The 22,394-nt window shown below is 43.0% G+C and overlaps 2 protein-coding genes across 3 annotated transcripts in view; both read left to right on the top strand.

The window, feature by feature from the left end:
• loxa (lysyl oxidase a) overlaps positions 1–22,394 on the top strand; it is a 72,459-nt gene that overhangs the window by 33,326 nt on the left and 16,739 nt on the right. The window lies entirely within an intron of this gene.
• LOC134034004 (uncharacterized) lies at positions 13,063–15,056 on the top strand. Its single transcript, XM_062478300.1, has 2 exons — positions 13,063–13,382; positions 13,745–15,056. Exons 1-2 carry the CDS (start codon positions 13,172–13,174, stop codon positions 14,518–14,520), a joined length of 987 nt encoding a protein of 328 aa, XP_062334284.1. The 5' UTR covers positions 13,063–13,171; the 3' UTR covers positions 14,521–15,056.

Below are 22,394 nucleotides of genomic sequence, written 5' to 3' on the forward strand. Positions count from 1 at the left end.
TTGGTGATCCAAAAACTGTACTTATAAAAATAAACCGCCACTATGTCCACAAGCTTCTCAAAACATTGAACTGAACAATACATTTACCCCAATTTATTTTATTTTTTTTACGTATTCTTAACCCCCTGCCCCTCAAATAGCTACGTCCCTGCATCAAACGTTCAGAGCGGCGTTCACAAAGTTTGGCTCGCACACAGCGAGTCTGCTGCGGTGCGGTGGCACTGCATCCCGGCAAAGACTGGAGCAACTGAGCTGCCCCCGAGCCTCTGAAGGTGAAGTCAGTTTTCCCAGGTGAAGTTTAAACACACGTTTGACTTAGTTACATTGATAATGAATGTAATGTATGCTAAAGACAATTCAGCATCAGCAAAAACAGTGAGTCTATTACGTTAGCCAAAAGTCAAATCGCTTCATTTGTAAGAGCACTCTGCCCTTTGATTAGTTTTGATTTTAGTAAAGACAAGAACAGCTTAATATATAATATAAACTCTTGTTTGTATCCATAACGTTTACTGATGTTCGCTGTTTTGCCGACCTTACGTTACAACAGACAATAATACAGTGCCAGTTGGGAGATTGATCATTTATATGATTAGCTAAGCAGTCCTATAAAATCCACTTACTCTCACATATCGTTTGTGAAACGTTTAGCTGCAAAGCACAACAACCGTCGCCTTAAAGGTGACATGACATGAAAACTTCACTTTAGGAGGTTATTTAACATTAATATGAGTTCCCCTAGCCTGCCTTTGGTCCCCCAGTGGCTAGAATTTTCGATCGGTGTAAACCAAGCCCTGGGTGTTCTTCTCCGCCTTTCAGAAAATGAAAGCTCAATTGCTCTGTTTGAAAATCTCCTCTTTGTTACGTCACAAGGAGGAAGGTTACCTCCCCTCTCTCTGCTTTGCCCGCCCAGAGAATCTGGCCCGCCCATAAGAAACTGAGCTACGACTTTTTATCCTCGAGAGACATCATGGCTTGCAAACGAACGAAGCATTACATTTGCTCAGATTGGATGTACAAAGGAAAACTTTTTTTTTTTACAGTTTCTTCACCCGAGCCTCTGAAGACCCAGTATCTTAATTTTATTTTCTCTGGAAATGCGCCTACACAACTTCTGTTGTAGGCACATTTGTTTTGTATGTCTGAGCCAAACACTTCAGCCACGACTGTTTCCTCAACTTGAGCTAATACAAAACTGGCCTTGCTGAAATTAAATTCTGGATCAGTACTAACTCTCCTTCGTCCAGCTACTAACCTCGGACAAGTAAGTTAACTAACGCTATATCATTTTGTAGCTTTACTGTATATGGTTACCTAGCTTACCTTAGCTACCCTTAGAATGTGGCTGTAACATTAGCTCTGCAGATAACAGCTGAGTTACTGTCGCTAATGGAAAGGTAGATAGCATCAAGTATGTGTGTGAATACACATGCTGTAACTTAAGTGTTGTACACTTCTTTGTTATTTGGATAACCATTCTGCTGTTGGTGTTATGGCGCACACGATATCCGCCTTTCCCCTCATTGAAATGACTGAGGGCCTCATGTACGTACATTCGTAGCGTTATTAGCGCCATGGCCAACCCGCAGATTGCGCACGCTGTGATACTTCAGTTTACGTCGTATTTACGAAACATGCAAGTCATCGGGTAATCAGCGCCTTTCTCCGCCCACTATACCGTACATTGAGAGCATTTAAACGCGCAATTGAATGGGCCTCCTTCTCTCTTTCTATCATGGATCAGCCACCAAAGTCGAAACAGCGATGACTGTTTGAAATGATCCTGATGCCAATATTTGTAATGTAGCGAGGAGTTTAACAACTGCTGGAATGGAATGTGAACGCTGAATCGGAGATTCGATGTAATCTTTGATTTCTTCCAGTAACTGTAATATTGCATGGCTGCTTAATCTGTAACGCGTAATGATTTTGTGTTCGCTCAATTCAAAAAGTGTGATCCTTGTGGCAAAAATCCTTTGGGCATTGTCTTCGTCTTGCTCGGGTTACTGCTGCCATTTCACCAGGAAGCATATGCGCATCCTGGTTTACGCCTGCTTTTAAAAAGCGTAGAATTTTCAACGCAAAATAGAGGTGCACTTTCACAGGCGGTTTTTGTACATACCGCGGAATACATAATTAGGCGCACTTAACGCATCCCCTCCCATCTTTTTATGGGAAACTCACACTTTCCCCTTGACCCTCCCGTGAATGCATATGCATGACACAAAAAGTGCAATTTGTCATTTTCAGTTCCCGCGACAGGCAGTCTGCGCTTTTACCTCAGTGCGCCATGTTTGTACATACCTCGCCATGCTTGTGGGCGCAAAAGTGTTAGTACATGAGGCCCTGAGTGTGTACCTCTGCAAACCAGGGTTATCAGATGAGAATGGGCAAATTCGAGGCATCTTCCAGCAACGGGGCGACAGCCATTGCGATACATCCATTGTAAACATTAGCGCATGGTGCCGCCCCTCCGCTCCTCATTAGCATTTAAAGCTACAGACACCAAAACAGCGCGTTCTGAGGAAAGCTCCTTGTGGGACTGCTAGTAGTGGCTGTAACTCTGCACCAAGGCTGAATTTCGGGAAAGAGACTTATGATACAGTATTAGGGGACCACTTGTATCATTACAGATAAGTTTTTAATTATAATAAGTAGGCCTACTTGAGTATTGTCTGCTGTTTTATACTTGTAGTCCACTGCATCTTGGACACAAATATTGTACTTTGAATTTTAATTTAGCTTTTTATACTTTGACTTTTTAAAAGATGCAGAGTTTTGTTTTGTTTGAACACTGGGCTCAGGCCCGGAGTGGCCATCAGGAGAATCAGAAGAATTCCCGGTGGGCCACTCTGCCCGCTCATAAATTGGACCAGCAGATCCCCTGCTTTCTCTTTGTTTTTTTACACACTGAATAAAACGATATGTGTTAAGTTTGTTAAGTTACCATGTGACTGATAAGTAAGCTAATAGGCTACACTAGGTTTTAATTTAAATAAACGCATGATCAGACTGTGCATTAAAAAGTGCAGTTTACAGTTGTCGCGCATGCTCTCTTTCTCAAACACAAGTGCGTGTACCAAGGTTGTTGCCATGGAGACAACCCTAAACCGTCATTTATTGTTGTGGAGGGAGTTAGCAAGATTAAGCGGATGCGAAAATAATAAAATTAATGGGGAAAAGATGCCAGGAGGAACTGAAAAAGCCAGGTAAAAAATGAAAGATCTGTCACTTCATAAATCTAGGTTCCTGAAGGGTGGGAAAATGTTTTCTCAAAAGCCCTGAATCTTTCAGGTAAAAATTGGGGTTGTAATTTAACATACAAATATAACAATATGAGTCCAACGTAATGTTCATATTACATAAAGCTAAAAAAAATATTTTACACTGAAATTAATGCAAAGAATTTTGCTTGTGAGCTATGCGCGCTTGCATTAATGTGAAGTTCCTATTTCATATTACATCAAAACCTTGCCTAGGTCCTAGGTTCGGGTTAAGCCCCGAACAGGGACGGACTGGGGGAAAAAAGTGGCCCGGGAGTTACTGTCAGAGACCGGCCCACTCAATACACGGCGCGTGGCCCACTCAGTACACGGCGCGTTGCCCACTCAATACACGGCGCGTTGCCCACTCAATGCATCGCACGTATCGACCAGTCAGTGGCCTACTTGGAAAAATACCCATACACTTAACATTATGTTGGATGATTACAAAGAAATTACATCATATATTTTTTATCATAACATTCCACCAATTTGCCTGGATGGACACATGGAATAAAATGATACTGGCTATTGTAGCACTCCAATGTAGGTATAGTTTGCTAGATGAATATGCTTAACTCTTGGCTAGTATAAGATGGTTATACGTATAACTAAAAAGCCTTAAGGAATGAATGTCAGCAGAGAAAGACCACACAATAAAGAAACTGGAATCAGAGGGTAGAATTAGTATGAACAATATATTAGAAATGAACAGAACAGAACATACGATGGGGTCTGAACATCAGTGGTGTCAGTAGTGTTGCATGCTGGGTGTGTGATTGTTTGTGTGTAGGGGTGTTGAAGGTGCATAACAAAACAATAAGTTACGTAACAGAACCTAAACTAACTCTGCCAGCCCAGGTGCATTAAGGTCAAATGGTAATAAAAAACAATATCAGTATACTCTATATACTCTATACTATATCAGTGTAATTTTTAGCTCACTCCATGAGTAGTTTTTGCAGCAGCTCACTCTTTTCTGCAACACCGTCTATGATTTTCTCACTGTCCAGCATCTGCAAAACATCTGTCTGAGGTGCAAGATGAGCCTTTTTTGTATACCATCTCTGCCTCGTCTTCAGCATCCTCCGGCCCGGGTTCTGTTGTCTTGGTTGTGTACTCATCAAATACTGATGCCTTCAGCCTATCCCACTGTCGTGCCAGACTTTTGAGTTCGCTTTGTAACTCGGCCTCTGTTGCTCTGTCATCAAATGGCAGCAAACACTTGCTCAACTCTTGGAGTGCTGCCTCTGGGAAACTTTCGCCGTAAGATGTAACCTGGCTGATGTTTTTCGGGTCCAGAAGTGCCAGATCAGCATACAAAGTACCATTCTTCAGGAAACGCTGGTGCATGCTTCCTGCGACTGTGTCCATGATTCGATTGTGGACCTCAATCTTGTAAGATGTTTCGGCATCAGTTACAGCCTCATATCGGGACATCTCTCCAGGCATTGATTTCTTCCTTCTTCCCCGTTTCTATGGCAGAGTGGTCTCCACCTCCAGCTCAGTCTCCTCACTCTGCTCCTGTAGTGTATTGTTGGCCCACTGGACAAATTTGTCGGCTGCTGTCTTGACACTCTGAAAATCTCTGGTCATATCCTTCAGCTCTGCTTCTGCAGCCGCAACCATCCGATGAGCTGTCAGGATGTCCATTCCCCTTGTCTGAAGGTATTTTGAGACTGATGACATGACCTGGAAAATTCGCAGGAAGATCTGAGCTGTTCGTATAGTCTCATACTTCAGAAGCTGGCCAATGTATCCCTGAGCATTTACTCGTGCCGTGGCATTGATGGTCTCTCCATCTCCAATACAGGGCCCCGTCTGGCTTTTCAAAAGAGCCAAACACCTTTGTCATAGCTGCATCTTTTGACCACCAGCGTGCTTCTCCTATCAAAGTGAGACGTTTGCATCTTGGGTCTTTGCTCTCCTTTTCCCAGATATTCATCCTCTCGTAGGACTCTCTGAAGAAGACAACAATGTTGTTCATCAGGGAAAAAAGAGAGCCACTTGCCATTACACACTGTGTTGTGTCTGACAGCACAAGTTTTAGGATGTGTGAATAGCACCACACATGGATTTGAGTCGGGCACTTTTCGGAGAGCAGTGCAGAGAAGCCTTTATATTGGCCTTGCATATTGGAGGCCCCATCAGTGGAATTTCCAATACACTGCTTCACATCCAGATCCATGGTCTCCAGCACATTGTTCACAAGTTGGGCAAAGTACTGCCCAGTGGAAGCCTCACAACCCACACATGTGTCTGTCACATACCGTATGACAACAGAGCACTGATCTTGGGCTGTGATGTCCTGTGTGGTGTCGATCTGGACCGAGTACATTCCAGATTTCCGGACTTCAGCAGCGATGGTACTTTTCATTAGGCGTTGAATGGTGGTGATGACGTAGTCGATGGTCGTTTTGGATAGGAGAGTGACAAGGGCACCTCTACCTTTTCTTGAACCAGACTGGTGTATCTGCTTGCTTTTTTTGATTCAGAGAGTGAGGTGTTCCTTGAGACAGACGTCATACTTTCCCAGTAAAACTGTAATTTCCAAAAAGTTACTATGGTCAATGGTGTCGTCCTCAAGTGTGTATGCTGCCTCTTTCTGCCTGCCTCTGTAGCTCAAACCTCTTTTGCCGATGAGCTTCATCTCATCTATAATGCGCTCCAACATTTGTCGCCTCCTGCGGACTTGCTCTCCGTGAAGCGACATCCGAGGTCCCATGAGAAGGTCCTGGATCGTGCTTCTTGAGGATCTGAGGAATATGCCTCAGCGCAACCTCTGTGTAGGTGGCTCTTCTCATGCTCTTCAACTCTCTGGTGTATGTGCGTGAGGTTGGACATGCCAGTGATGAAAGAGCTGCTTTCTGTGGGATTAGCAAAGGCCAGACAAAGGGAACAGAAGAGGGCTTCTTTTTCTTGACTGTATGATAGCCATTTTCTGTTTGTGCCGTCTTTGCAAAAGAAAGCTCTCTGCACTACAGCCTTGTCTGCCTTCTGCTGGGGATGAAAACTGAAGAAGAGCTCAAATGTGTCTGACTTCGGCCTGGTGAAATAATCTAAATCTTGGCCTTGACTTTCTCTGTCAATCTGGCTGCTATCCCTGTCACTGTCATGTTCAGCCTACATGAGTGGTAAATAGGGATTATTATGTTAGTATGTTAAACCATTGACACAACACTATCAGCAAACTATGGTAATTTAGTATTAGTGCCCCATGTGAAAAAAAGTACACTTAAGTACATTACATTTAGGTGTACTAAGTATACTTTTTTTACTTAACTTTTCACTATTGCTTAGTACACTCAAAGTGTATTTGATAAATATACTTTGAATACATGTGCTAAATTAAAATACCCTATTTTTGTATTTAGTATATTAAAGTGTAACTTACAGTCTACCTTGTACCCTGGGTCTTATCTTGGCTCTGTGGCCCCTGGCTGCTGCTTCCAGCAGCAGAATCATCAATGTAGACAACATATTGACATTGTTTATAATGTAACTGTTGTGTGTAACACGGTGATTTTAGCATAACAAGCTAGCTGGTTAACTTATTTGACATAAGTATGGAAATGATAAGATTGCCCTCTTTACAACTACCACCATGGATAGCTTGCTCATCGATTGTAAGTAAGTAACTACGGTTAACATGTTAAAATAGATATTCTCGATGATGACAACAGCGCCAGCTTGCTTATTTTACCACATCATAACGGTCAAAATTTTGGACATTTATCTACCTAACGTTAGCTAGGCTACCTTGTAGGGAACGTTACCTCATCTGTGAAAAGCAAGGTAACATTAGCCAAACGCCACAACTTACCGTTGTATCACTGTCACCAGTCGGTGGTTTCCCAAATAAATTTGAGATTTGTAAATATTTTGATGCACCTTCCTCCAGAATTGTTTTCTTTTTTTCCTTGAGCTTTTCAGCTCCACCTTTGCGTTTTGATGCGGACATGCTGTCACTCTCAAAAACAACTTAGTCTGCTAGCGAGCCGAGTGACGCAAACGTTTGCGTCACTTCAACGTATGGCTCGGACCCTGGTGGGGATGGGCTGTTTTGGGCCATTACACTCCCGTGCTGAAAATTGGTCCCACTCCTGCCCTGACTGGGCATATTCCTGTTGTGAATTAAAAACGCTTGTAGTGTGTAAGGGCATGATTAAACAATAACTACCGTAGTTTTAAAGTGTTTTTGTGTTTGTTTTGTTAAAGCCATTCACATTCACGGCAAAGTCAGGTTCTCAAAGAAAGCATGCAGGCGATCAGAGTCATTACTACACTCTGATGAGTAAAGGTTAGAGTAAAAGTTCAAGAAGGCTTTGTTTATGTCACCGTGGTCAGTCAAGACGTCGCCTGTGTCTGATTGGATTTTAGTAATTGAGCGCGCGGTAGCTGCTTGGCGTGCTTGCATAGCCAATAACCTACTCGCTTTATCACCAAACTCATAAACGTTATGTCTAGACCTCAAAATAAGACGCGTTGCCTCATCTGTGGAGAGAAGGTTAAATTCAGTCTGTGCTTTTAGCCGATCTTTGTATAGGTCAGGTGTAGGTGACTCCGCATATTTTTCGTCAATGTCCTGAATTTGTTGGGAAAGGTCAATTAATTTGGAGTTCTTCTCTTTCTTAGCTCTGGCAGAATAGGCAATAATTTGTCCTCTGAGATATACTTTTAGAGTCTCCCATAGTGTGGCTTGGGAGATCCCCGGGGTAGAGTTGGTGTCTAAGAAGAATTTTATTTGGTCTGAAATATAGTCTGTACATTTTTAATCTCATAGTAGAAGAGAATTGAGTCTCCAGATTCTGTTTGGCAGAGGGCGATTTGGAAGATCTAATTCAAATACAATGGCACCATGATCCGAGATAGTGATGCTAGTATATGAGCAAGATTTAACTCTGGGTAGCAATCTATTATCGAGTAAGAAATAATCTATGCGAGTATAAGTGTGGTGTACATTAGAAAAAAAAGAGTAAGCTCTGCGTTGAGGAAACCGAAATCTCCAGACGTCTGATAGACCACATTGGTCCATAAAGTCAGTTACAACTTTGGCAGACCTGCTTAGAGTTTGAGTGACGTTCGAGAATCTAAAGTGGAGTTTAAAACAAGGTTGAAGTCACCTCCAAGGATGAGGAACCCATCATCAATCTTAGGTATTGTCATAAACAATTTCCTGAAAAAAGTACTGTCGTCACAGTTGGGGGCATACACGTTTACCAAAATGATTTTATTGGCAAAGATCTGACCAGTGACAATGATATACCGCCCGTAAGGGTCACTAATCACCTCTGTAGGTTGGAAAGCTATATTCTTGTTTATTAAAATGGCCGCCCCTCTAGCTCTCGCGTTAAATTTAGAATGGAACACTTGGCCGATCCAGCCTCGTTGAAGCCCAGATACGCTGGCTTGACGAAGGTGGGTTTCCGATATAAAGGCAACGTCCACCTGCATCTGCTGTAGCCGAGACATGACCTTTTGTCTTTTAACCTGGTCATTAATGCCCTTCACGTTCCAGGATATAAATCTAGTTGGGTTGTTAGTCACTGTATTGGTTTGAACCACCATAGTACTTCAGGAGAATAAAAGGGAAGCCACTTGTTTGGATGGAAGGTAGTGGGGGGGATGGAAGAGAGAGAGAGAGAGAGAGAGAGAGAGAGAGAGAGAGAGAGAGAGAGAGAGAGAGAGAGAGAGAGAGAGAGAGAGAGAGAAATACATTCAAAAAGAAAACCTGCTTATTAATCCCTAACCCAGTAAACCCTAACCTAGTACACCCTAACCCAGTAAACCCTAACCTAGTGAGCCCAAGCCCAAGTAACCCTAACCCAGTAAATCTTAGCTCTTGAGCTATCTCGAACGTTGTGCTTGGTTCTACCTGCACTTGAACTCTGTCTATATGAAATATATAGAAAACAGGAACAAAAATAACACATATAGGATGTGGTGAACAATCCTTAACTAGGTTTAAGTCAATATTCAAAATGAGCGTTGACGCCGCGGGTTACTTTAGGCGTTCTCAACATGCAACCGGGCCGAACGCAAAACCAGAGGCTGCTTTTCTAAACATCAGCACTGAGTATAAGAAAATGTAAAAAGGGAAAAGAAGTAGGTTACCCAATATGCCTATCCATAGAGGACATAAAGGCTTAATGAGCGTGATCAGACTGTGTTTGAAATGAGCGAGCTCAAGAAATGTTAGGAAATAAAATAAAAACAGCAGTAGTCTAACATGCCGTATTACACTCACTGTTCGTCACATTGAAACATTTTTCACAGCACACAGTAGTTCGTATATGGCCACTCACCAATAACGAGAAAACCTACTGTCATTGTAATGGATTATTCATTGCTACGGCGCAAGAGAAGCCTTTCACCCGGATGCCTGACGCTGTCTGCGGCCTGTGAGGAAGGTGGTAGCCTCGGCTGGAGTGGTGAACTCATGTTTCGATCCATTGTCCATCACCCGGAGCTTCGCAGGGAAAAGCAAACTGTACTGCAGACCAGCTTCTCTCAGTTGTTTCTTGACGGGTGTGAAGGCGGCCCTCTTCCTGGCTGTTTCTGCGCTGTAGTCGTTGTAGATGTGGATCTCGGCCCCTCGGTATGACAGGTGGCCCCTCTCTCGTGCGAGCTGGAGGATCCGTAGCTTTGATTGGAAGTAATGGATTCGGGCTATGAAAGGGCGCGGCGGACCATTCTCTCTCCTCTGGATAGCCACTCGGTGCGCTCGGTCCACGGTGGGAGCCTCAGGGAACCTGTCAGTGAATAACTCCCCCAGGACGGTGGGTTGGGTGCCCTCCGCTCCCTCCGGTATGCCTGTTATACGAATGTTGCACCTCCTGGACCTGTTCTCGAGGTCATCAGTTTTTAGCAGTAGCTGAGTGTTCTCCTTCAGAAGTCGTGTGACTGTAGCTTCCAGAGACGTCACTCGGGTTTCATGATCAGTCATGGCTTCTTCTATACCCTTAATCGTCTGGTCGTGCTTGGCTATGGTGGCGTGGTTGGATGCTATTCGCGCTGAGAGGTCGTCAATAATTTGTTTCTCCATGGCAGCGAGTAGTTTCTCAAGTTCAGTCACATTGCACGTGCCGCCCTCCATGTGTGTGGAGTCCTGGCTAGCTAGACGAGCTGACTGGATGCTAGCGGCGTCCTTATCATCGTTTTTCCTTGCCCTCAAAGCTTTTTTGTCCATTTTACTCGTTTTATTGGATTCTCTTTCCTTCTAATTCAAGTTATCCCGCAGTCTGGTTGGTTTTCCACGATTTATATGTATGAATGTTCCATAAATGTCAAATTTGTGACAGAGCTCCTCCGGTTTGCTGCCTACTCTGCCATTCGCCAAACCGGAAGCCTTTTTCTGTATTTCTTAATGACAGGAAATACATATAGAAAGACAATGGCAAACTGTAAATTTATAATTTTACATAAACATTACAGCCAAATGTTACTGAAAAACACACTAAAATGTCAGTTTTTTTACAAATATTAATAACATTTTCACCAAAATGTTCGGTTAAAACACTTAATTTCACTTTATCAAAACTATGTAATTTAACAGTTATTTGCAGATATTTACTTTCAAAACATAATTTTTGGTTTAGACATAGGAACCTTGAATTGTGAACTGAGCTCGGGTAGTTGACGTCATGAAATCCCAGCATGCATGCACCAGTCAATATCAAAGACTTCAAAAGCCTACAAAAGCCTTTTTGGGGCTATCTCGTTGTTTATGATCATTGACCAATGCACTTTTAGTAAAGTTCTCTCTTGGAAGTCGCTTTGGATAAAACCGGCTGCTAAATGAATAAATGTAAAGACTCCAGAGTAGGACGAAGGACAGTTGATTAGATAGTTGTGTAGCGGCAACGCTCCTGTTACCCAGAATGGCCCGAAGCGAGCTGAAAAGCTACAGAGTTAAAGGTTTAAGCTTAGTTAGATAAGCATTGTTTGGAGTTTTGTTGTTGTGTTCGTTCTGTTTTGATATGTGTAATGTGATGGTCTGTAGTTTGGATACATTAAGTGTTCACCCTGAGTGTAAATGTTGTCCAGTTAGCGATCTAACCTGTTTAATAAGCCTTACATGCGGCGAGCAATATTCCTTTCCAATTCGCACAGCTAGCCTGGATGTTGTATGTTGACAATGAAAATGTTAAATTGTTATATCTTGTTTTGGCTTGAAAATGCAGTTTTTTAACAGAGAAGTTCAATTAATAAAAGTCATATTTACCGGCAAAGAACAGCCTGTAATGTAATATTACAGATATATCTTGTAAATTTGGTACAGGAAAATTAAAATTATTTTACGGTTAATTAATGTTAATGAAACATTTTTTTTTTACTGTAATTTAATGGGTTTAATCTGGCGTCCCAGCTGCAAGATTGTTCCTGTTTTTTTACAATGTTTTGTTTTACAGTGTAGATCCGCCACTGGCAGTAGTAGTAGCAGCACTAGTAGTATCAGTAGTGGTAGTAGTTGTGCTCTTAGTCTTTTAATGAGACGAGTTGACTGAATAGCTCCGTCTTGTGACTCCACTAATAAGCCTATACCAATCTATATCTATGATACCAATCACCTGTGTGAGTGTTGTGGAGACTATGTTCTCTGGTCAGTAATTGTTAGAAGCCACTGTGGTGCATCCGATTAAAATGCCTGAGATGTACAGATCCAAAGTTGCTATTTATTGTACAGTTGAGAGGAATGGTGTTGGTTATATTTGCTTTAGTGTGTGCGTGCGTGCGTGTGTGTTTGTGTGTGGTTCTGCAAAGAAACAGAATACAACAGATACTTAGCAATCATACAATAATAGGCATCTCAAAATATAATGCTAGTGACTACCTCACATTAATAATATCAATATTCTCAATATTCAAGCAATATTAATAACATTACTGCAGTGACACTACTTTCTACATTATTCACGTAGACATTCCAGCTGCTAAACAGCTCAGGTAAACATGTCACTAGTTGGCTAACAACGATTACCTTAGCATTGATAAATTGATAAGGTAACCACGACACCGGCATCATAAAACACATTGGCTGTGTCTACTACCGAGCACTTGTGCACTTCGAGCACTGACTTTCAGTGCTTAGGGCGCTTACACTGGCAGAACCAGCAGAATTCAGGGCACTGAAAGTACCCAGATGGCGCACTGCAAACGGTCAAAAAATGCAGTGTACAACCATCTTGGCTACGTAGCGGAAGAGGAGGAGCCCTTTCGGCAGCTTTTCATTTCATTTCTAAAATAATGGCGGACGAAATGACTCGCGAGCAGATTTGAGACCGTCACTTCCGCCTTAGATTCGCGGGTGCCGCGAGCAAATTTGCGTCCGTCACTTCTGCCAAGTGGTTAACTTAAGTGTTCAATTTGAGACAGCACTAATCAGCGACGGAGTGCACTGCAATACAGTGCAGTGCAATACAGTGCACTTTGTAAAGTGTTCGGTAATAGACACACCAATTAACTACTTCAATACCGTGTCTAACAAACACAGACTCATAACAGCATAACTAAACATAACAAGAAGCATTATAAATACTTACAGGTATCTTAACGCACACAATACAACACTCTCGCACTCTACACTATAAACCGAAATGACCGCGCCATAAACTTCTGTAGAAGTTTATGAGCCGTTTCCGCTCTAATTCCTAAACTCCTCCCTTCGATGCAATTCACTTCCGTTCTGGCGGGCTGGGTTTGTTTTGCTAGCAAGAGTAATAATGTACAACATGAAGAAAAGTGGTTCGGGAACGACGTGTGCGGTAGTTGGTTGCAAACATTCGAGAAAGAACCTGAACGAGTGGTTAGATAGAGAGTGCTACGACCACAAACCAGCTACGAAGAGGCAATGTCCATGCGCTCCATTGTTTAATTTCTTTCGCAAGCCTGATACCGACTCGGAATCAATGACGTGGCTGAAGGCCTTGAATTTAAAGAAACCACCCCGCAATGTTTTTGTTTGTTCGTATCACTTTGTTGACCAAAAACCAACCAAGGAGAATCCTTTCCCAGAGTTGTGGTTGGGATACAATTGCCCTCCCCAGCCAAAGACGCGTCAATTCACCCAGCGGACCACTGCCTCCACCCAGATAAAGAAACGCAGACTTGAATCTGAGGGTAAGTTCAGCAACTTTAGCTATGAAGCTGACAATACTGTTAGTGTTAATTATGAAGAAGTTGTCATACACTAACATTGCTACCGGTATTTTGCTAAGGGAGTTGATTGTTTTGGAGATGGGACAAACTATAAAATAGCTAACGTTACATCATTAATTGTGTGTGTGTGTCTCTCTGTGTGTGTGCCTTAGTCTACATCATAAATACAATGCAAGGTAGCAGGCTGTTGTAATGATGGTTGTGTGTGTGCATGTGAGTGCAATGTTGTAGTACAAATTTTGCCATTGTGATGTTTGTAGTGAGAGATTAATGCTATGCCTGCAATAATTTTGCTCCATCCATGTTTCTCTTCCCCTTTTTAGATGCTCCTGAAACCTGTCAGCCTGCCTGTGAGGCCGAACCTGCTACACCAAAATTTCGAGATGCCCAGACCCAATGGGAGGATCCGTCACATATTGACCATATGTACTGTTCAACAACACAGTCTGTTAAAGTAGACAAGGCCACACAGTGCGAGGAAGAAATGGGTCCTACTGTGACTAGCACCACGGTCATTGATGATGTTAGGTCCCGGCTGTATACAGGAGTGCTTATGGTTAAATTTTTCACCCTGGTGACAGTGTTGTTGCCTTTCAGTAAGCCATCAATTACCCTTCCTGTTGCTCACCAAATCCTGATGACCTTGATGAAGCTAAAACTAAACCTAATATTAGGAGATATTGCTCACCGCTTCAATGTGTCTACAGCCATGGCAAGCATTGTGATTAGTCACTGGATTGACGTGATGGGTGAACAGTTCAAAGTCCTGATCCCCTGGCTTCCAAGAGAGACCATTTGTGCCACCATGCCCTTGTCGTTTCAGAGGAACTACCCTCTAACCACCTGCATCATTGACTGTGCCGAAAGTGCCATGCAGAGAGCCACAAACCACGACTCAAGGAGTGACACTTTCAGCCAGTACAAATCACGCAACACTGTGAAATATCTCGTCGCTGTGGCCCCTAATGGGATAATCATGTTTATATCTGATGCCTTTGCTGGCAGAAGCAGCGATAAGTTTATCACCATGGAAAGTGGGTTCCTAGACTATCTGAGGGCTGGTGATGAGGTCATGGCGGACCGTGGGTTCACCATTTGAGACTTGCTTGATGAGAGAAGGGTCAGTTTGAACATCCCTGCATTTACCTACAGGCGCAATCAGTTGACCAATGAGGAGACGACGCGCACCAGGCGTGTAGCCAATGTCCGCATACACGTGGAAAGAGCAATCCAGAGACTGAAGGTCTTTAAGATTTTATCCCAGACCATTCCCATCAGCATGGCACCAAAACTGGACAACATCTTAACCATCTGTGCTGGCCTAGTTAACCTGAAGAGTCCACTGATCAGAGTGCCTCGTGAGGTTTAGAATCTTGCCTTGTGTCCATGTCTACCAACAGCCATGTTGTTCAGTAAATACAGATAAACACAACAAATACTGCATGCATTGTATTTTTTAATATTATATATGAATATTTTCATAGTAATGTAATTGTGTGGGCTTCTTTTGTATTTTACTTTTTAATACCTGTTAGGATTAAACACACAATCTTTCTTGTTGAAGCCATTTGTTTAGTTTCCTCAAAACAACTAATTCATCCAGTGTTATTTATGTACAGTATGAGCTTACTATGAATGATGAACTGTGTTAAAATAAAATTGTAGCACTGAGGAACATAAAAACGTTATTTTTACTCAAACAGTACAGGCACACTGATACAGTTAGGTCCATAAATATTTGGACATTGACACAATTTTCATCATTTTGGCTCTGTATATCACCACAATGGATTTGAAATGAAACAATCAAGATGTGCTTTAAGTGCAGACTTTCAGCTTTAATTTCAGGGTATTTACATCCAAATCAGGTGAACGGTGTAGGAATTACAATACATTTTATATGTGGCCCCCCCCTTTTTAAGGGACCAAAAGTAATTGGACAATTGGCTGCTCAGCTGTTCCATGGCCAGGTGTATGTTATTCCCTCATGGGAGTTCGTTATTTCATTGACAAGGAGCAGATAAAAGGTCTAGAGTTCATTTCAAGTATGGTATTTGTGTTTGGAATCTGTTGCTGTCAACTCTCAATATGAAGTCCAAAGAGCTGTCACCATCAGTGAAGCAAGCCATCGTTAGGCTGAAAAATCAAAACAAACCTATCAGAGAGATAGTAAAAACATTAGGTGTGGCCAAATCAACTGTTTGGTACATTCTTAAAAAGAAAGAACGCACTGGTGAGCTCAGCAACACCAAAAGACCCGGAAGACCACGGAAAACAACTGTGGTGGATGACAGAAGAATTCTTTCCCTGGTGAAGAAAAACCCCTTCACAACAGTTGGCCAGATCAAGAACACTCTCCAGGAGGTAGGCGTATCTGTGGCAAAGTCAACAATTAAGAGAAGACTTCACCAGAGTAAATACAGAGGGTTCACCACAAGATGTAAACCATTGGTGAGTCTCAAAAACAGGAAGACCAGATTAGAGTTTGCCAAAAAACATCTAAAAGACCCTGTACAGTTCTGAAACAACATCCTATGGACAGATGAGACCAAGATCAACTTGTACCTGAATGATGGGAAGAGAAGAGTATGGAGAAGGGAAATAACTGCTCATGATCCAAAGCATGCCACCTCATCAGTGAAGCATGGTGGAGGTAGTGTTATGGCGTGGGCATGTATGGCTGCCAATGGAACTGGTTCCCTTGTATTTATCGATGATGTGACTGCTGACAAAAGCAGTAGGATGAATTCTGAAGTGTTTCGGGCAATATTATCTGCTCAGATTCAGCCAAATGCTTCAGAACTCATAGGACGGCGCTTCACAGTGCAGATGGACAATGACCCGAAGCATACTGCGAAAGCAACCAAAGAGTTTTTTAAGGCAAAGAAGTGGAATGTTCTGCAATGGCCAAGTTAATCACCTGACCTAAATCCAATTGAGCATGCATTTCACTTGCTAAAGACAAAACTGAAGGGAAAATGCCCCAAGAACAAGCAGGAACTGAAGACAGTTGCAGTAGAGGCCTGGCAGAGCATCACCGGGGACGAAACCCAGCGTCTGGTGATGTCTATGGGTTCCAGACTTCAGGCTGTCATTGACTGCAAAGGATTTGCAACCAAGTATTAAAAGTGACAATTAGATTTATGATTATGTTAGTTTGTCCAATTATTTTTGGTCCCTTAAAAAGGGGGGGGGCCACATATAAAATGTGTTGTAATTCCTACACCGTTCACCTGATTTGGATGTAAATACCCTGAAATTAAAGCTGAAAGTCTGCACTTAAAGCATATTTTGATTGTTTCATTTCAAATCCATTGTGGTGGTATACAGAGCCAAAATGATGAAAATTGTGTCAATGTCCAAATACTTATGGACCTAACTGTATATTGCACAGCATAAAGAGATAATGTAAATTGTGCATTATGTAAACAACGAACATTTGTTGGCTCCTGTGGGCATGACTTAAATTAGGCAGTTTATTTTGGTTTTAAAATGCTGAGATATTTTCTGCAGAACTGTAACCTTCCCTCAACAAAATCATCAACAATTTTCGGGAGCATGTGGGAAAAGTAGAATGTGCGCAGCCTTATGATATGCCCCTGGACAAAGCCTTGGTCGTAGGGTACTTCGATTTCTAGGTGCTCAGTTTTGTTCCAGATCACCAACTTGGAGTGCTGAAGCCCTGTGCAGTGCATCCCAATTTGCACCTGCATGTAGTAGCCTTTTGGACCATTGCAGGCAATATGGTAATCTACCCTATCTCCGTTTGCCACAGTTGTGATTTCGCAGTTATTTGTTGCCAAAAATTCTGCAAGTGACTTGTTTCCCATCACAGGTGATTTGATCTCCAACAGAATGTCTTTGTTTATCACTCCATCGGGAGATGCTGCAAGCCACGGTTGCTTTTCGCACACCACTAAGCCTTTGGTTTCAATGCTGTTGCCCAGAGTTTCCAAATAGTCCCTTGCAAGTTCCTCCCCCTCCGCTCCTTGACGGGTTGCGGCATTTCCACGGAAGGATGGGTGTAAGTGTTCTGATAAAAACTTGTCAGGTGCCGTGGTTGAGCGAATGGGCACCTTTCTAGCCGTGCTCGCTGTGACGCGCACTCTCCGCGCATCATGCCAGACCTGTTCTTTGCTCTGTGCTTTTGTAACCTTCTCAATCTCCTCAAGCTGAGCTGTGGACAAGTTAATGTAATCATCATAGAAAGTTCTGCATTTCACACAAGCCAGTGGTGTGTGGTGCTCATTAGGGATGCACCGAAATGAAAATTATTGGCCGAAACCGAATATACTGAAACAGTTGGCCGAAAGCCGAAACCGAATACCGAATGTGGCTTTTGCTGTTTTTCATTCATTTTGCTTTAATCTTTCACCATTGCATGAATAAAACAATTAAATGTCCTTTATAAACTTTTTTGTCTTGCTTTTCAATAAAACAAAATCAATTACATATTTGATACAAACGATTTATTTAATACTGAACGTTTTCTAACATTCCAGAAGACCTAATTTAAGAACAATTTACCCTTAAATAAATTAGTAAAACAAAATACTTTTTATTTGGCCATCTTTGAGCCCCCCTAACATCGGCCTTAAACAAGAAATTAACTGCATTTACTCTGTATGCTCACAACAAAAAAAGTGCATTAACAACTGCTTGAAAAAAAAAAAAGTGGGGGCCGGGGGGGCTGAACACAAATGGGGCAGTGCCCTATTTCTGACAGTGTATTTAAATAACAGGCAACTTTAATAAACTAAATTAAGTCTACTTCAGGAAAAGTGGCAGGTTCTTCTTGATGAAAAGGAGCTTCTCTGCTTTGTCACATGAAAGTCTGTTCCTCTTCTCATCGATGACGTGAGAAGCAGCGCTAAACAGTCTCTCGCTATCGGTGCTTGTGCATGGAGCAGACAAGTATCTAGGATGGGAACGGAGAATCGAAACAGTTATCTCATAGCATCGACATTGTCGGCTATCAGTTTTTTGTAGTTTTTTAATTGATGACGGCATGTGTTTCTTTTCTGCCTAAGAAATAATTAATTTTTTGAATGCCGGTAGGCTATATGCCTTCTATTTTTCCACACTAAAGTATAATAGTTCAAAATATATAGCATAACAAGAACTTTATGAATAACATATTTAATTCAATTTCCTAAATAGCTAACCTGCGTGCCGTCTGTGCCAGGTGGGGAAAGCGGCCTTGATTGGCCCTCCAATATCCGAGAGGGTTATTGCTCCTGGGGATGGGGACTTCTGATAGAAAAGCATCCAGTTGTTGAGCTGTTGAGCTTGTCTTCTGACTAGTATTTGGATTGCTCTCTTGGAGAATCTCTTCGAACATGTCAGACAGTAAGGGTTTGCGCAGCTCATCATCTGTAGTGCGTGCCCTTTTTTTCTCCACGCCATCTCCCCGTTCTGCTGCGCTGTGCGTCATGTGACCGTCTCCATCACACAGCGGCTTTTGCAAATCCAACTCAGCCTGTATCATGTCCCTTGTGCGCTGCTTTTTCCCCACATCCAAGTAATGATCCTTATATCTTGGATCAAGTACTGTCGCGATGCAGTACAGCGGTTCGGAATCTGCCTTGCTAAAACGAGTGTTCACAGCATCTAAGAGCGCACTTTTTGTTGTTCTCACTCCGTGGTCTGTTTCAGCCTCTTTGCCTAAAAGACGCTTTAATGCTGCTAGTAAGGGGATAACGTCTGCCACAGATGCACCCGATGAGCTTATCTCCTTTGTTATCTGCTCAAAGGGGGCAAGGAGAGAGAGAATGTTCTCTATTAAAACCCACTGGTATGCGCTGAATGTCGCGGGGAGATCATGATCGGCAATGTATGAAGCCAGGACTCGCTTTTGTGCAAAAAGGCTTTCCAGCATGTAATACGTACTGTTCCACCTTGTGCTCACATCTTGTTGGAGACGTTTCGGTGGCATTCCCAATTGCTCTTGGATTGCTTGTAGGCGCCCATAGGCAAGCGGAGAATGCTTGAAATGGCCCACAATTTTGCCGGTCTGCCGGTCGCAATTACATCCGCTATACTGCGCTGACTCAACACTCCCTCGTTGACGGCCAGTTGAAGCGTGTGGGCCATGCACCTTATGCCTTTAACCCTCGTGCTGCCTTCGGGTCACATGACCCAAAGGTTCATAACGAACCATCGTTGTGTTTACCCAATTTTACCCAATACAAAACCAAATAAAAATAATTTTCTTTTAACCTTCGCAATGTGGGGGGTCTGAGACAGCCCAACGGTTAAAAGAAAATGCTTCACTTTGTTTTTGTATGCGGTAAAGTTGTCGCAATACGACGGTGGGTCACAATGACTGATGGGTCAGAACGACCCGAAGATAACACAAGGGTTAAGGTTGCTGTCTTCCATGGCTTTGGTCATATTTCTTGCATTGTCACTCACTATCGCATGCACTTTGGATGGGTTGATACGCCAAGTGTCAAACATTTTGGCAAAAGCATCTGAGATGACTGCGGCTGTATGGGAGCCTCTGAACTCTTGCGAGTGAAGAACAACCTTTTGTAGGTTGAACTCAGTGTCTATCCACTGTGCCGTTAAACTCAGCATGCTGGTGGGACTGACATCCGAGCTCCATATATCTGTGGTGAAGCTAAAGGCTGCAATATCTGTAGCCAAGAGCTTGTGGACGTGGGTTGACACAACGTTATACATTTCGGGTAAGCATACATCCGAGAAATGCCGTCTACTTGGGACAGTGTAACGGGGCTCAATATGTCCCATTAGCCTACGGAACCCTACGTCCTCTACAACTGAGAAGGGTTGGTCATCCAAGGCAATGAATTCCATTACTTTAGTTGTAATGCCCTTAGCTTTAGCACTGTCACTGCCAAACTTTTTTGCCTTTTCAAAAACGTCAGCCACAGATGGAGTGTGTGAGCTGGGTAGGCCTACTTTCCTTTTAGTTGCTGCCGCGGTGGTGTCTCTCTCGTACTCCTCATGTTGTCTGGGGTGTTTGGATTTAAGGTGATGAATCAAGCCTGATGTGGTGAACGTCTTCGCAGATGTTCCCCCTCTAGAAAGTTCAGCAGAACACTGTCTGCAAACGGCCTTATTTTCTCAGTTTTCCGACACTTTAAAATGCTTCCACACTGCTGACATGTTTGCTGCATGAAGTGTGCGCAGATTTTTTTCTCTCTACTTGGTATTTTGTTGTTAACAGGTGCGCTCGGCTCTTTTTTCATCTCCGTTTATTGTCATTTAGTTGTTTACAAGTGCATGCAGACCCTTTTTCATCTCCCTTTATTGTCAGTTAGTTGTTAACAAACGTACCTGCGGCTCTTTTTTAATCCGTCTTTTTTAGAAGCGCACCAGGCTCATTCCACACTGGTTGCTTTAAAAAAAATAAAAACTAGAAAGATTCGGTGTAATTTTTTCGGCGTTTTTACTCCTTCGGCCGAAACCGAAAATTATGTTTTTGAACATTTTCGGCCGAATATTTTCGGTGGCCGAATATTCGGTGCATCCCTAGTGCTCATCATGGGTTAGGAGATGGAGGTTTGGACATGGAGTTGGCTCAGTGATGGAGGAGGTATTAGCATTAAAGCAGAGCTGCAGGAGGCTATTCCCAGGGCAATTGAAAAGTTCTGCCATTGGTGAGGCAAGTGCGTTCTTCCTCCACTCTTCATGAGTCCTAAAGAGTGTCACCTCCTGTGCCGGTTCTGGAGTGGTAGAGGATGGCTGTGAAGTTGGTGGCGGCTGGTAGAGATCCTTCCTGTTGTGTCGTTTGAAGCGCACATACTTCATCTTCCTCTGACCAGCATTTCTTTTAGACCCAGCGTTCCACTGGTTCTGTCCGTCTGTGCAGGCACGCCCGGTTTTACCCTGTCTCACAGCATTTTCTACCTAGAGAGATATAGTAAAAACAGTGCATAGATATTATAATGGGTTCACAGCACACATGTCATATGATGTAATACATTGCACATATGGATGCTCATAATTAATACTATCAGTTAAACGGTTAAAAAAAATATATATATATATATATATACACACACTTTGCACTCTAGCCAAGTAGCCTATGATGTAGTTCGGATACCAACAATAAAAAAGACAGGCCTAGGCTACAATGGTCAAATAATCTAGTTACCTTCCACAGGATCGCAGCTGAGTGGGAACAAGATCTCCCAGCAACACACGTACATCCCGCAGTTTTGACTTCTCCATCTGCAGTTACCAGCATCCAAGCATTATGCCATGCATTGTTCAACCACTGGCTAGGCTCTACATTTGCTTTTAGATAAACAAAACCATCATATTTGTATGACATGACAACACTGACTTTGTTGCTATGCAGATATTGATATGCCTCGGAGGCTTTCAGATTGTCCATTGCTTTTCCATCTATTGCCATGGATTGCACGAAATAGGAGCAAATCTTGCTGTACGTTATGCTGGGCCACGTCTTTATGTTATCCTCCCAGTTCTGCACTGAATTCGGGTGGGGGAGAGTAACGCCATCTCCAGTCAACGTAGTAGAACCGTGATCCCAAGTTAGCATCGACATCGCTGTGTTTACACCGGCAGACTCTGTGCAAACCACTTCCGGCGGAAATGAAATGCATTTGTGTAGAGTTATGGCGGCCCCCTGGGATTTGGCGCGTAAACTTGTCTATAGGTAGTCCACTACTCCGCTGTTCCCGCCACTGGGTACCGTCAGCGCGAGCATCCCCAGACTGCACTCCGATTGGCTGTACCAGTGGAGCCATAAGGGGTGCATGCACTAACGGCATGACCCAGCAGCAGAGAAAGGGCTGTTCACGTGCCCAGTCTAAGGGGGCAAAACCATCAGTCCTTTGCAACAGTGAGAGACTGAGTCGTGCGTGTCTGTGTGGTTGCCACGGTGATGGTGCAGCTATAATTGCTAACGCGCTGAGGGCAGAGATAATAACAGAAATGTACCTAGAACCCACACCTCAAACAAGTTAACCTAGACGCAAA

The sequence above is a fragment of the Osmerus eperlanus genome, chromosome 14 (genome assembly GCF_963692335.1).
Source record: "Osmerus eperlanus chromosome 14, fOsmEpe2.1, whole genome shotgun sequence".
Lineage (NCBI taxonomy): Eukaryota > Metazoa > Chordata > Actinopteri > Osmeriformes > Osmeridae > Osmerus > Osmerus eperlanus.